General features: G+C 41.9%; 1 protein-coding gene across 1 annotated transcript in view; it reads left to right on the forward strand.

The window, feature by feature from the left end:
• The window catches only part of LOC132393467 (C2 domain-containing protein 2), a 103,851-nt gene that overhangs the window by 46,359 nt on the left and 42,271 nt on the right, over positions 1–15,221 (forward strand). Inside the window, exons 8-10 of the mRNA XM_059968738.1 lie at positions 2,392–2,456; positions 7,234–7,349; positions 14,352–14,523. Of these exons, the coding sequence (XP_059824721.1) occupies positions 2,392–2,456; positions 7,234–7,349; positions 14,352–14,523 (353 nt within the window). The remainder of the gene's footprint in view (positions 1–2,391; positions 2,457–7,233; positions 7,350–14,351; positions 14,524–15,221) is intronic.

Here is a 15,221-nt window from a genome sequence, read left to right on the forward strand (position 1 = left end):
TGCAAAATGAGGAAGTTCAGCTTTTGATGCTCTCCTGCCATTCTGTCACAGTTCCAGTGTTGTAATAAAGGCCTACTGTCCGTCTTTTCAAACACGCTCAAAGTTGATCTGCTTTCGAAGCAGGCGGGAAATGGGAAGAACAATTCGGTTGCTGAAAACAAAATATCTTTTTTGGTATTTGGAAAGGAAGTGGTTGGGGGTGCGGGGGGGGGGGGGTAGGGTGAAATTTTAGCCGCCAGTTTGTGTGTTTTAAAGACTTTCTATAGATTTTTTTTTCATCTTAGTACAAAAGAAGATCACTTGGATCATTCATTCATACTATTTCCGAGCAGAGTAATCCCATCTGATCCATAAGACAGTAAGGCATAGGAGCAAATTAGACCAGTTGGCCCATCGAGTCGGTTCCACCACTTCGTCAATTTATTATTCCTCTCAACCCCATTCCACTGCCTTCTCCCTGTAACTCTCGGTGCCCTTCCTTACTAATCAAGAACCTATCAAGCTCTGCTTTAAATATATCCAATGGCTTCAAAGTTCAAAGTAAATTTATTATTAAGGTATATACATGTTGCCATATACAACCCTGAGATGCATTTTCTTGTGGGCATACTCAATAAAATAATCATAACAAAATCAATGAAAGAAATGGGGTAGACAACCAGTGAGCAATGCAATAAATAAATAAATAGATAGATAGATAGATAAATAAACAAACAAACAAACAAACAAGCAAGCAAGCAAGCAGTCAATGGAGAAGATGAGATGAAGAGTCCTTTAAATTGAGTCCACAGGTTGTGGGAATAGTTCAGTGATGGGCAAGTGAAGTGAAACCTTTAGTTCAAGAACCTGACAGTTAAGGGGTAATAACTGTTACTGAATATGCTGGTGTGAGCCCTGAGGCTCCTGTACCAGCTTCCTGATGGCAGCAGTGTGAAGAGTGTATGACATAGGTGGTGGGGATCCCTGATGGATGCTACTTTTCTGCAACAACTGTCCATTTAGATGTACTCTGTAGTGGGGAGAACTTTACCTGTATCCACTATTTTTTGTAGAATTTTCTATTCAAGGTCATTGGTGTTTCCATATCAGGCTGTTGCAGCCAGTCACTAGACTCTCCACCACAAAGTTGTGCTTTCTTTCTAATGGCACTTACTTGCTGAGCCCAGGAGAGGTCCTCTGAAATAATCTGAGGAATTTGAAGTTGCTGACGCTCTTCATCACTGAATTCCTGATGACGACTGGCTCCTGGACCTCTGGTTTCCTCCTCCTGAGGTCAATAATCAGCTCTTTGTTCTTGCTGATATTAAGAAATAAGTTCTTAATATGGTACCACTCAACCTGACTTTCAATATCCCTCTTGTATGTTGATTTTTTTCACCCTCTTTTATTCAGCCAACTGTGGTGTCATCAGCAAACTTAAAAATGGTATTGAAGCTGTGCTTAGCCACACTCATAAGTGCAAAGTGAGTAGAACAGGGGCTAAGCACACAGCCTCTACAGCAGTCTGTGGCAATGAGTTCCACAAATTCAGCATTCTCCTTATTCCTCTATAGCCCTGCATCTTGCCCATTAATTCCCCTGTGATTCTTTTGCCAGTTGTTTACACTAAGGCATCATTTACAGAAGCCAGTTAACTCACCAGCACATCTTTAAGATGTTTATCCAATCCTATTCCAGCGAAAAACTTTTCTATGCTTCCCTGAGACATCTTTCCTCCATCCCAACACCTCCAGCCCTGCTCCCTGACTCAGTGGTTTCTTGGTGCCAAAGATTTCTTTTGAGCTAGCTGGCCACATTGGAAACAGGCCAAAAATGTTCCTTTCTAAGAGCCTAAAAGGATCTCTGCTTCCTGACTTCCATCATCTTGTTCTCTCATTACCATTTACCAATGTCCAATTCGCTCCCTTTTGGTAACAGAACAGGAACTTAGGTGAATTGGTAATGTACACTCAGTGGCCACTTTATTAGGTACACCAGTACACCTGCTCATTAATGCAAATATCTAATCAGCTAGTCATTCGCAGCAACTGAAATGCATAAAAGCATGGGAACACGGTCAAGAGATTCAGTTGTTGTGCAGACATGCCTTAGGTTGAACATGAGGTTGTAACAGATTGAACATGGTATTCCAACAGTTAATCTAATAGTGATATATTTTATAGGACTTTTAATAAAGTGGAGGCTTGTGGGTCAATTTCCAGTGCTAAGCATTTAAATTCTGAGAGGTCACAGAGACGGGGTGCAGAGTGCTGAAGCTGGGGAGATTGTTGATTGTTCAGAATTTTGTGGAGCTGGAGGAGGTATATATTCCTAATCAAATGGAAGAACATTTGCAATTGTGTCAGAGGCTTGAATTGATGACTATTACTATTTTTTTTCCCTCTCTAATAGTGAGCTGAGTGCCAAGTCGAAGAAACTTCACATGCAGGTTTTGGAGGATGGAAGATCCTCAGAGAGTAAGTTACTGACACCATGAGTAGGGTTGTGCTAATTGGTTATTTCTGTAATAAAATGTTCATCAGTATGTGAAATCATGTGTTTTAACTTTAGCCATAGTCATAGAGCAATTCTGCATGGATACATGCCATTCGGCCAGTAAGTCCATGCCAACCACAGTGCCCATTCAGCTAGTCCCAAATTCCTTTGTTTGGCCTCTCTTCCCCCAAGTCCTGCCTCTCTGTTTCTTTGGAAGAGCTTCTTAAATGCAGTTGTGCTTGACTCAACCATTTATTCAGCTGTTTGTTCCAAATTTATGCCATCCTCTGTGAAAAAAGTTTCCTCTCAGCTCCTATTTAAATCTTTCCCCTCTAATCTTAAATCTACCCCATGTCCCATAATTTGGACTCCCCTCCCCGGAGGAAAAGACTAACCACTCACCTTATCTATGGCTACTTTAAATTTAAGTATCTCTAGGAGCTCACCCCTCATGTTCCACTGAATAAAGACTTAGCTCAGGCCCTCTAGTTTGGGCAACATCCTCAAATCTTTTCTGCATTTCAGTTTAACCATGTTTTTCCTATAACAGGACTAACAAAACTGTACACAGTACTCCCAAGTGCAGCTCCTCCTATACTCAATGCCCTGACTAATGAAGGCTAGAGTGCTAAGCATGCTTCATCCACCTATGATGTAATTTTCAACAAACTCCACTTGCACACCTAGGCCCCCCTGTGTCATTACACTCGCTAGTGCCATATCATTCATTATATACTATATCGGCTTGATTTTCCAAAATAATATCACCTCACCCTTATCTGGATTGAAATCCATTTGCCACTCTGCATCCAGCACATAATTTTCCGAAACTTCCGCCACCTCCAACTAGATCCCACTGCCAAACACATCTTTCTCCCCCCCCCCACCCCCGCCAATTTCTGCAGGGATCACTCCTTGTCCATTCATCCCTCCTGGCACTTACTCTTGCAAGCGGAACAAGTACTTCACCTTCCCCTACACCTCCTTCACTACCATTCAGGGCCCTAAACTGTCTTTCCAGGCGAGGTGACACTTCACCTGTGAATCTGTTGGGGTCATATACTGTGTTCTATGCCCTCAGTGTGGCCTCTTTTATATTGATGACACCAGACGTAGATTGGGAGACCACTTTGCTGAACATCTACGCTCGGTCCGCCAGAGCAAGCGGCATCTCCCAGTGGCCACCCATTTTAATTCCCATTCCGATATGTCCATCCATGGCCTCCTCCACTGTCGGGATAAGGCCACACTTAGGGTGGAGGAACAACACCTTATATTCCGTTTGGGTAGCCTCCAACCTGATGGCGTGAACATCTATTTCTCCAACTTCCAGTAATGCTTCTCCCACCCCCCCCCCCCACCCCCACCTTCACTGGTTCCCATCCCCTTGTCCCTATCTCCACCAGAGCTCCATGCTTAACCCACTGATGTCACAATGCTTACGCACGACTGCACTGCCAAATCCCATTCTAACCACATCACTAAGTTTGCTGATGACAGAGCAGTGATTAGCTTTGTCAGAAACAATGATGAAACAGCATACAGGGAGGAAGGAGTTAGAGCAGCTTGTGGATGAGTGTAAACACAACTAACTGGGTCTCAGCGTGGACAAGACTAAAGAGATGATTGTGGACCTCAAGGCAGCACAGTCTGAACATTCCCTATTGCAAATCAATGGTTCTCCTTGGAAAGTGGGCATGCACATTGCTGACTGTCTCACCTGATCCCTCAACAATACCTCTTTAGCAGCGCCATCACTTCCTGAGAAGGCTGATGCAAGCGAGTGTTCTCCCACACCCCCCCACCACACATACACATTCTCACTAAAGCTCCAATCTGCTAATTAAATTTGCAGATGATACTACATTGATTGGCCTTATCTCAAGTAATAACGAGGCAGCCTACAGAGAAGAAGTGATCACCCTGACACAGTGGTGTCTAGAAAACAATCTCCCTCAATATCGCAAGAATAAAGAAGCTGATTGTGGACTACAGGAGGAATGGAGACAGGCTCTCACCCCTATTGACGTCAATAGATTTGGAGCTGATAGGGTGAACAGCTTCAGGTTTCTTAGTGTACACATCACAGAGGATCTCCCTTGATCTGTACCTACCAACTGGGTGGTGAAAAAAGCATAACAGTGCCTCTTTCACCTCCGGCGGTTGAAGAAGTTCCACATGAGTCCCCAACTCTTTTAAGAATTTTCTACAGGGGCATAATTAAAAGCATCCTGACTGGCTGTATCGCTGCCTGGTATGGGAACCAAACTTCCCTCAATCGCAGGGCTCTGCAGTGTGTGTTACGGACAGCCCAGTGCATCTGGGGATGTGATTGCTAGACCCTGCAACAAATGGTGAGGGCTACAGAAAGTATTGGTGTCTCTCTTTCCCCCCAGCTCAGCACATTTATCAGAAGTGCTGCCTTTACAGTGCCCCCAGCATTGTGAAAGACTCCTCTCATCCTTCCACAGTTTCCTTGACCTGCCGTCAGGCAGAACTGTAAGACTGCCTCTTTCCCCAAGCTGTTAGACTACTTTACACCCTGCTGCTAGCCAACACACACTTACAATACCCTGGGCACTGATCGACTGGTCACTTTTTCATCTTTTATTGCTGCTGTTTCACATATTTATACAATTACTTGTTTTATTGTAATTGCACCAGTAACTTTACATTATCAGTCACCTCACAACCAGTCAATCTTCAGGACATGTCACTTTGGGATTAGTGCTGATATCACTTTGTATGTGCTGGATTGTAACTATATATGCTGTGTGTCACTATATGGTTCCTGTTTTGCACCTTTGGCCCCAGAGAAGCGATGTTTCATTTAAGACCATAAGATATAGGAGCAGAATTAGGCCATTTGGCCTTTTGAGTCTACTCCACCATTTGCTGATTGGCTGATCCAATCTTCCCCTCAGCCCCAATCTCCTGCCTTCTCCCTGTATCCCTTTGTGCCCCGACCAATCAATAATCTATCAACTTCTGCCTTAAATATACATAAAGACGGCCTCCACAGATTCACCACTCTCTGTCTAAAGAAATTCCTCCTTATCTCCATTCTAAAAGGACGCCCCTCTATGCTGAGGTTGTGTCCTCTGGTCTTAGACTCTCCTACCATAGGAAACATCATCTCCACATCCATTCTATGAAAACCTTTCACTGGTCAATAGGTTTCAATGAGGTCACATCTCATTCATCTGAATTCCAGTGAATACAGGCCCAGAGCCATCAAACACACTTCATTTGACAAGCCATTCAATCCTGGAATCATATTCGTGAACCTCCTTTGAACCCTCTCCAGTTTCAGCACATTCTTTCTAAGGTAAGGGGCCCAGAACTGCTCATAGTACTCCAAGTGAGGCCTCATCAGTGCTTTACAAAGTCTCAACATTACATCCTTGCTTTTATATTCTAGTCCTCTTGAAAAGAATGCTAACATTGCATTTGCCTTCCTCACCAGTCTCAACTCCCAAGTCCCTTTATGCCTCAGTTTTTCTCTCCATTTAGAAAATAATCAACCCATTCATTCCTTCTACCAAAGTGCATGACCATACACTTCAACACTGTATTCCATCTGCCATTTCTTTGCCCATTCTCCTAATCTGTCTCAGTCCTTCTTTAGCCTCTCTACTTCCTCAAAACTACCTGCCCCTCCAACTATCTTCATATCATCTGCAAACTTCGCAACAAAGCCATCAATTCCATCATCCAAATCATTGGCATGTAACACAAAAGAATCGGTCCTGACAAAGACCTCTTAAACATTTTACCTTTCACCCTTGACCTATGACTTCTAGGTCCAGAGTCTCACCCAATTTTAGTGAAAAAAGCCTCCTTACATTTACTTTATCAGTTTTGTATATCTCTATCAACTCTCACCTCATTCTCCTGTGCTTCAGTAAATGAAGTCCTAATCTATTCAACCTTTCCCTATAACTCCAATTTAATGTCCTCTGAATTTGACACAGCTTTGGTCTTAGCTAGGAAAATCTAGATTATATCCCACCCCAAGAAAATAATTGTACCGTGGGATAGGGTGCCTAATACTATGGAGAAAATGCACTCCAGGTGGGTCTGATGTACCATTGAAACCTCACTTCCCCTTTTACATTTCAGCATCCTTGGGTGAAGGGCATCATTATTCCATCAGTTTTTTAAATATATATTTACATTTAGTATCTGTCCTGTAACTTAGTGATTTATGTTCCTGAACCTGCCCGTTTTAACCTCTCCACAATGCTTCATTGTGAGAGAATACTCTATCTTTCTCTTATTTCAAAGTGGCTGAGTTTGTGTTTCCTGCCTTGAAGTTGTCTTTTTCCCCTGAGGTATAGTGGAAAAACTTGTTTTGTATGCCAACCATACAGATTATTTCATTACATCAGTACACTGCGACTGCACTGTCTACCTGGTTTTGGCCTTCTTTATTTCACTGCTTTCCCTTGAGCTTTAAGTGCCACAGTTTTCATCGTTTGTGTAATGTTCACATCCGACTTTTTTTTTAACTTCCTCATCCTGTGTCTGTAGCATGCTACATCTCTGAATTTGGTCTTATTTGGTAGGAATACCAAGTTTCATATAAGGGGTGGAAAAAGTAAAAGTTTATAAAAGATCAATAAGTAAAGTTACAGACGTATTGCGACCTAATGAATGGTCCCATTTGTAAATTTGGATTATTTTTTTCCATAGTGGATTTTCCTTGCATTTCAAAGGGTTTCTATTTTAACTGTACTTTTTCCATCATTGTTGCAGTCCTTGGTGAGGTGACAGTACCTATAGATCTATTCAAGAAGCAGCCCAGTGGAAGACAAAGGTTTCACCTGCTAAACACACAGAACGGGAATAGTTCAGGATCCATCACAGCTGAGGTAATAACCATCACAATATTTTACGTTCATACTGAGTTGTGCCTCCCTTGGTTTGTATTATTTTCAAGGATGGGGCTTAGTAGGCTTGAAAATTTGCAACTGATTTTGAGTTTTAGATTGTAGCTGAAACAGTTTAAAAATTATTTACAGATTTTAAAAAATTGGTAGAACATGATCAATCTTGATACAAAATAAATGCAATTGCTCCCTGTTCACTTATGACTGTGTAGCCAGATTCTGCTCCAAGTCCATCTACAAGTTTTTAGATGATACCACCATAGTGGGTGGCATCTCAAATAACAATGAGTTGGGAGTACAGGAAGGAGATAGAGAACCTAGTGACATGGTGTCATGACAACAATCTTTCCTCCAATGTCAACAAAACAAAAGAGCTGCTCATTGACTTCAGGAATAGGCTCGGTGTACATGTTCCTGCTTACATCAATGGTGCCGGGGTCGAGAGCTTCAAGTTCCCAGGAGTCAAAATCATCAATAGCCTGCCCTTGTCAACAACATTGACACTATGCCCAAGAAGGCTTACTAGTACCTCCATTTCCTCAGGAAGCTAATCAGATTCAGCAGGTCTTCTTTGACCTTCACCAATCTTTATCAATGCACTACACAATGCATCCTATCTGAATAAACAGCTTGGTTTGGCAACTGCTCTGTGTGTGACTGCAAGAAACTGCAGACAGCTGTGGACACAGCTAAGCACATCTTGGAAACCAGCCTCCCCTTCATGGACTGTCTGCACTTCTCGCAGCCTTGATACATCAAAGATCCCACCCACCCCTGAGTTCTCTTTTCTCCTCCCTTTCGTTGGGCAAAGGATACCAAATCCTGAAAGCACGTGTCACCAGCCAGACTCAAGAATAGTGTTTATCCTGTCATAAGACTACGGAACTGTTCCCTAGTATAAGATGGACTCTGAACCTCTGTCTATCTCGTTATGACCTTGCACTGCTCTTTCTCTGTAACTGTTACAAGTTTATTCTGCATTGTTAGTGTTTACCTTGTACAACTTCAAAGCACAGTTGTAATGAATTGATCCACATGAACACTCTAATAAACATATTTCACTACCTCAGTACATGTGACAATCATTAACCAAGTTACAAAGTCTATTTCAAATTTAACGATGATTCATTTATACATACCAGTACACTAATTGGGAAAGTAATTGGCTGATCAGGGATATAAAGGAGAATGAGTAGTTTGTTGCTAAGACTGATACAGGGAAACACAGTGTAGGAACAATGAACAAAGCATCTAGCCCCCGTCTTCATGTCAATCAAGCCACAGATTGCTTAGCAATTTGGCTATCTATTGCCAGTTTCTATGTCGTAAAGCACATCAGCTTTACAACCATGTCCTCACTCTGCATGCTAACCATTGTGTATTCCCATTATTCTCTATGAACCTTTCCAAATCTTCAACCTTCTCATTTCATCATTCAGATTCCTCACTTCCCTCAATCTTTGTACCTTCCAGAAAAAAACCCATTTTAAAATGACAGCTTAAGATTATACTGTCAATTCGTAGTGTATCAACCACCTTTCTCTTGAGTATGTAAACTATGGGTCATCGTTTATTTTAAATGTACACTTAACTTTGTAAACCAACTCCAGAGGCTGTGTTACAGGTTTAGATATCTTCATACCCTTACTCAATATCTCAGTATCACTGTGACACTCCCTTGTCATTATTACTACTCTGTGCTTACTTTCAATTAAGCAGTCTTGCCTTTAAAATTAAACTGTAGCTGCATTCAATGGCCTCATTAGGTCAGAATGAGGATCAAGTTTAATATCACTGGCATACATTGTGAAATTTGTTTTGATGCAGTACATTGCATTACATTATAATGAAGAACTAAATTACAGTAAGTATACTAATAAATATATATATATAATTAGTTGTGCAAAAAGGGGAAAGCAGTGACATACTGTTCATGAGTGCACTGTTCATTCAGAAATCTGATGGTAGAGTTAATTTGCACTACCTGTAAAGCTCATGAATGCAATCAGCCAATCATGTGGCAGCAACTCAGTAAATAAAAACATGCAGATATGGTCAAGAGGTTCACTTGCTGTTCACACTGTACATCAGAATGGGGAGGAGATATGATCTAAGTGACTTTGACAGTAGAATGATTGTTGGTGCCGTGTGGGGTGGTTTCAGCTTCTCAAACTGCTGATCTCCTTGGGCTTTCACAAACAGTCTCTAGAGTTTGTAGAGAATGGATGTTTCTTTTTTTAAAAAAAACACAAAACAAACAAATATCCACTGAATGGCAGTTCTACAGGTGAGAACTCCTTGTTATTGAGAAAGGTCATAGGAGAATGGCCAGACTGGTTTGAGCTGACAGGAAGGTGACAGTAACTCAAGTAACCGTGGATTACAGCGGTGTTCAGCATCTCTGAATACACAACATGTCGAACCTTGAAGGGGATGGGTTACAGCAGCAGAAGACCACAAACGTACACTGAGTGTATGCCTTTTCCATAAGTATCTATATTCTTTGAATGTGTTTTATGTGATGCTACTCACTGTTTAAATCCCACCCCTTTTAAAACCAAATTAGGTATGTTGAAGGGAAGCAATGAAGATTTAGGATTTGGTAGTGGAAACCTTTTATTGCTATTTGCAGTACCTTAAGGATTAACAACTTGCTTGGGTTTTATAAATCATGATTAGCTCTACTACTAATCTGTGTTAATGTTGTAGGCTGTCCATTTATGAATTTAACCTGCTAGGATGATTTAAAGATTCAAAGTACATTTATTAAAGTATGTATGCAGTATAGGACAAATAGGTCAAATATGGCGTTAGTGGTAAGACTCTTGGCAGTGTGGAGGATCAGAGGGACCTTGGGGTCCAAGTCTGTAGGACACTGAAAGCTGCTACGCAGGTTGACTCTGTGGTTAAGAAGGCATACGGTGCATTGGCCTTCATCAATCATGGGATTAAGTTTAAGAGCCGAGAGGTAATGCTGCAGCTATAGGACCCTGGTCAGACCCCACTTGGAGTACTGTGCTCAATTTTGTTCACCTCACTATAGGAAGGATGTGGAAACCTTAGAAAAGGTGCAGAGGAGATTTACAAGGATGTTGCCTGAATTGGGGAGCATGCCTTATAAGAATCGGTTGAGTGAACTCGGCCTTTTCTCGTTGGAACGACAGAGGATGAGAGATGACCTGATAGAGGTGTATAAGATGATGAGAGGCATTGATTGTGTGGATAGTCAGAGGCTTTTTCCTAGGGCTGAAATGGCTAGCACAAGAGGGCATAGTTTTAAGGTGCTTGGAAGTAGGTATAGAGGAGATGTCAGGGGTAAGTTGTTGTTTTTTTTTAAAAAACACAGAGAGTGGTGAGTGCGTGGAATGGGCTGCCGGCGGTGGTGGTGGAGGCAGAAACGATAGGGTCTCTTAAGAGACTCCTGGTTGGGTACATAGTGCTTGGAAAAATAGAGGACCATGGGTAAGCCTAGGTAGTTCTAAGGTAGGGACATGTTCGGCACAGCTTTGTGGGCCAAAGGGTCTGTATTGTGCTGTAGGTTTTCTATATTTCTAGTGTGCACCCCTGAGGTCTGTCTTCCCACAGACTCCCATGGAACAAAGAAACACCATGGAACCTGTACAAAAAAACAAAAAAAACAAAGACCCAATGCACAAAAAGAAACAAATTGTGCAAATGGCAAAGAACGAGCGAAAAGCAGAATATAAAATATTAAACCACAAAGTCATTGAAACAGTGTTGGGCTCTTCAATTTAGTGTTGTTGAACGTTGACTGCAGGCTGCATTTCCAGTCCTCCCTGATCAAAATTGCACAAAACAGCAATTAAAAAAAAAGCTGTATTCAGAAATTTATCAAAATGTCAGTACAGGTCCAATCCACAAATCTTGCCCAAGACCCAAGATTCTGGCTCCTTCCTCTAGCAGCAGCAAGTAAGACGGGCAGAGAGTCCAGTTAAACGGTAAATGAGAGGTTGGAATGAAGTGTTGCAACTGCCAAGTTCTATGTTTTCATTCCAGTTCTGATGAGTAACATTTCCACTTTACCCTTCTGCCTCCACATAGAGTTAATTCAAGGCATTCAGTTTGCCAACCTCCAGAAAGTGCTGGAGGGTCTCAGCGGATCAGGCAGCATCTATGGAGAGGAATAAACTGGACATTTCAGGCTGAGACCCTTCACCAGGATGAATTTCTCGACCTGCAACATCCAGTTTACTCCTCTCTGCAGATGTTGCCTGACCGGCTGAGTTCCTCCTGCATTTTGTGTGCATTGCTCTGGATTTCCTGCATCTACAGAATCTCTTGTGTTTGTCATTTGTTAACCTGGTGGTGTTCAGAAAAAACTGGAATCAAGTGAAGTTTATTGTCATTTAACGACATAAGGTACATGTATATAGTGTATAATGTATGTAGAAATTTAGCATATATATATAGAAACGGGACAACATTTCTTCGAATTGAATTGACTATTTCTTACATCCTTCACATACATGAAGAGTAAAAATCTTTACGTTATGTCTCCACCTAAATGTGTAATGTACAATCATACTAATTTATAATAAATAGAACAGTCAGTGTAATATAGAGTACACTCAAGTCAGCGTGAGTTAATCGGTCTGATGGCCTGGTGGAAGAAACTATCCCGGAACCTGTTGGTCCAGGCTTTTATGCTAGCAGATGGTAGCAGCTGGAATAGATTGTGGTTGGGGTGACTTGAGTCCCCAATGATCCTATGGGCCCTTTTTATACACCTGTCTTTGTAAATGTCCTGAATCATGGGAAGTTCACAACTGCAGATACACTGGGCTGTCTGCACCACTCTCTGCAGAATCCTGCGATTAAGGGAGGCTCAGTTTCCATACCAGGCAGTGATGCAGTCAGTCAGGATGCTCTCAATGGTGCCCCTGTAGAAAGTTCTTAGGATTTGGGAGCGCATACCAAACTTCCTCAACTGTCTGAGGTGAAAGAGACACTGTTGTGCCTTTTTCACCACACAGCTTGTGTGTACAGACCGCGTGAGGTCCTCGGTGATGAGGATGCTGAAGAACTCAAAGCTGTTTACCCTCTCAACCCGACTCACTGATGTCAATAGGGTTAGCCCATCTCCATTCCTCCTGTAATCCACAACCAGCCCCTTTGTTTTTGCGACATTGAGGGAGAGGTTGTTTTCTTGAACCAGGGCATAAAGCAGGTAACACGCATAACACACAAAACTTATGAAGGGATGGATACAATCTACAGATGAATCACAGACGAATAACAAACTAAAGTGCATTAATATTATACTGTAAGGTATGGAACAGATTAACCATTGACACTTCAGATATGATGGGCATTCAGAAGCCTAATGGCCTGGGGGATGATTAGGCTTGGAAAGAGGAATATGGTGTGCTTCTCAGAGCATATCCAATTTAATTTTGACTTTTTCAGAGAACATGCATAATGAGACTACATAGAACACTACAGCACAGTACAGGCCCGTTGGCCCATGATGGAGTAACAACATTTTAACCTAAGATCAATCTAACCCTTTCCTCTGACATAGCTCTCCATGTATTTGGGAACTACTGGAAATCAACTTTAAACAGAGTAAAAATTTAGATGGATACTCTACACTCAGTAACCACTTTATTAGTACCTCCTGTACCTACTAAAGTGGCCACTAAGTGTATGCTCATGGTCTTCTGCCGCTGTAGCCCAACCACTTCAAGGTTTGACATGTTGTGCATACAGAGGTGCACTTCTGCACACTACTGCTGTAATGCATGCCTATTTTGTTACTGTCGTCTTCCTGTTTATTGAAGGAGTCTGGCTATTCTCTGACCTCTCTCATTAATAAGATGTTTTCACCCACAGGACTACCACTCACTGGATGTTTTTGTTTTTCACACCATTCTGTGTAAACTCTAGAGACTGGGAATCCCAGGATATTCAGCCGTTCAGAGATACTCAAACCTCCCCATCTGGCACCAACAGTCATCCCACGGTCAAGGTCACTAGATTCACATTTCTTTCCATTCTGATGTTTGGTATGAACATCAGCTGAACCTCATGACCATGTCTACATGCTTTCATACATTGAGTTGCTGCCACATGATTGGCTGCTTAGATACAGTTGGATTCTGGTTAATTGGGGCAGACGCTTATTTGGGACACGTTGCCTAGCATCAGTCTCCTGCACATTATGTGGCATTTAAACACTAAGCACTGCTTAGAGCAAACAGTTTCTAATTAGCATCACTTGCTTGTATTTGTGTTCAAACAGCAGTGATTTTTGTCACTGATAATTAGCGATTAATAAGCAGTAAGACAATTCAGAACTGTTTTGCTCACTGCGGTTTCAAGCATTCAGGTTTGAATATTCCAGAAACAACAAGGAGTGCAAATGAAACGATTTCACTACCTCAATAAGTTAGGAGCTATGAAGAATTTTAAGCTGTCAACAATCATCTTGAATGTTGCAATGAAAGTGAAGATTTGGAGGATGCAGTTGTTGAAAGCATTGTTTGAAGACAGTCTAGGTGTGTCCACTGATTTTGTTCATTTTATAGTCAATCAAAAGAACATGACAGTGTACACTGGATTAATTCCTCCAACAATAACTATTAGGAACTAATACACAATTGCACAGATAGTAGTTTTGGTAGTGTACTACTTTGTTCTGTATTTCATTTAAATCCTCTAATTATCACTTGGGTAGTTGGTCTTGTTCATATATTTGTAACAATTTGATGAAACTTCAGCTAATTGGGACAGCCACTTAATTGGAACAAAATGTACTGTTCCCCATGTGTCGCAATTTACCAGAATCCACTTCATTTGCATCAATGAGCAGGTATCTGCTTTATTAAGTTGCCACTGAGTGTGTACTCAGTGTTGAGACCCTGTATCTCAATCTCACATTATCTGCTTTGGTGACATTTGATCACTGCTGGCTTACAATGGAAAAGTCCAAGAGTGTGAACCATGGTCCTGATCTCATTACAGTTCAGTTATATGGAACCTAACGAAATGAAATCTCGACAATCTCCCACTCTGCTTCCGGCAAAGAAAGTAGAGAAGGATCGAACTGTCATGCCTTGTGGCACTGTTGTTACCACGGTAACTGCTGTTAAGACCAAGCCTCGAACAGATGGGAAGCCTTCTATGTCGCCTGCAGGTAATGAAAGGGTTAATAATATTGGTGATTACTTTTTCTTTTAAAAATACACACATCGTGACCAGCTTCCAAAACTCAACTGTACTGGGACTCAAGTTAATTAGTTAGGTATCTACTTCATCAGGAGTCGAAAATGGAGTGGTGTGATGGAATAAGAAAGCAAGCTGCTGGAAGAAATCAGCAGGTCAGGCGGCATCCGTGGAGGGAAATGGACGGTTGAAGTTTTCCTGAGGTTCTCCATCTGGGCTAAAAGAGTAGAAGGGATAAAGCCAGTATCTAATGCTGTGCAAAAGTCTTGCGGGGGGGAGGTGGGGATGAGTGTGTGTGTGTGTGTGTGTGTGTGTGTGTGTGTGTGTGTGTATGTATAATATATATATAAAATATAACTAGAGTGCCCGAGAATTTTGCACAGTGCCGTATTTGTCATTGTGGCAGAGTGAGAGTTTGTAAATCTAGCGGGAGCAAAGGATGTTTGGAACAGCAAAGGTGGAGCGCTGTGGGAGGGGTGTGGGACATGTGGTAGAAAGTGCCAGGAGCAGTGGGGTAGTGTGGGTGCAGACACACCCAATCCTGAAACATCAGAGTAACTGCTGTTAAGACCACAATTGATTCCAACAATTGGTTTACTGAGCATTACAAAATGTCTCTCTGGTACATCCAGCTCCCTCCTCTCTCCCTTGTCTTTTCCCAACTATGAT

The sequence above is a fragment of the Hypanus sabinus genome, chromosome 4 (assembly GCF_030144855.1).
Source record: "Hypanus sabinus isolate sHypSab1 chromosome 4, sHypSab1.hap1, whole genome shotgun sequence".
Classification (NCBI taxonomy): Eukaryota; Metazoa; Chordata; class Chondrichthyes; order Myliobatiformes; family Dasyatidae; genus Hypanus; species Hypanus sabinus.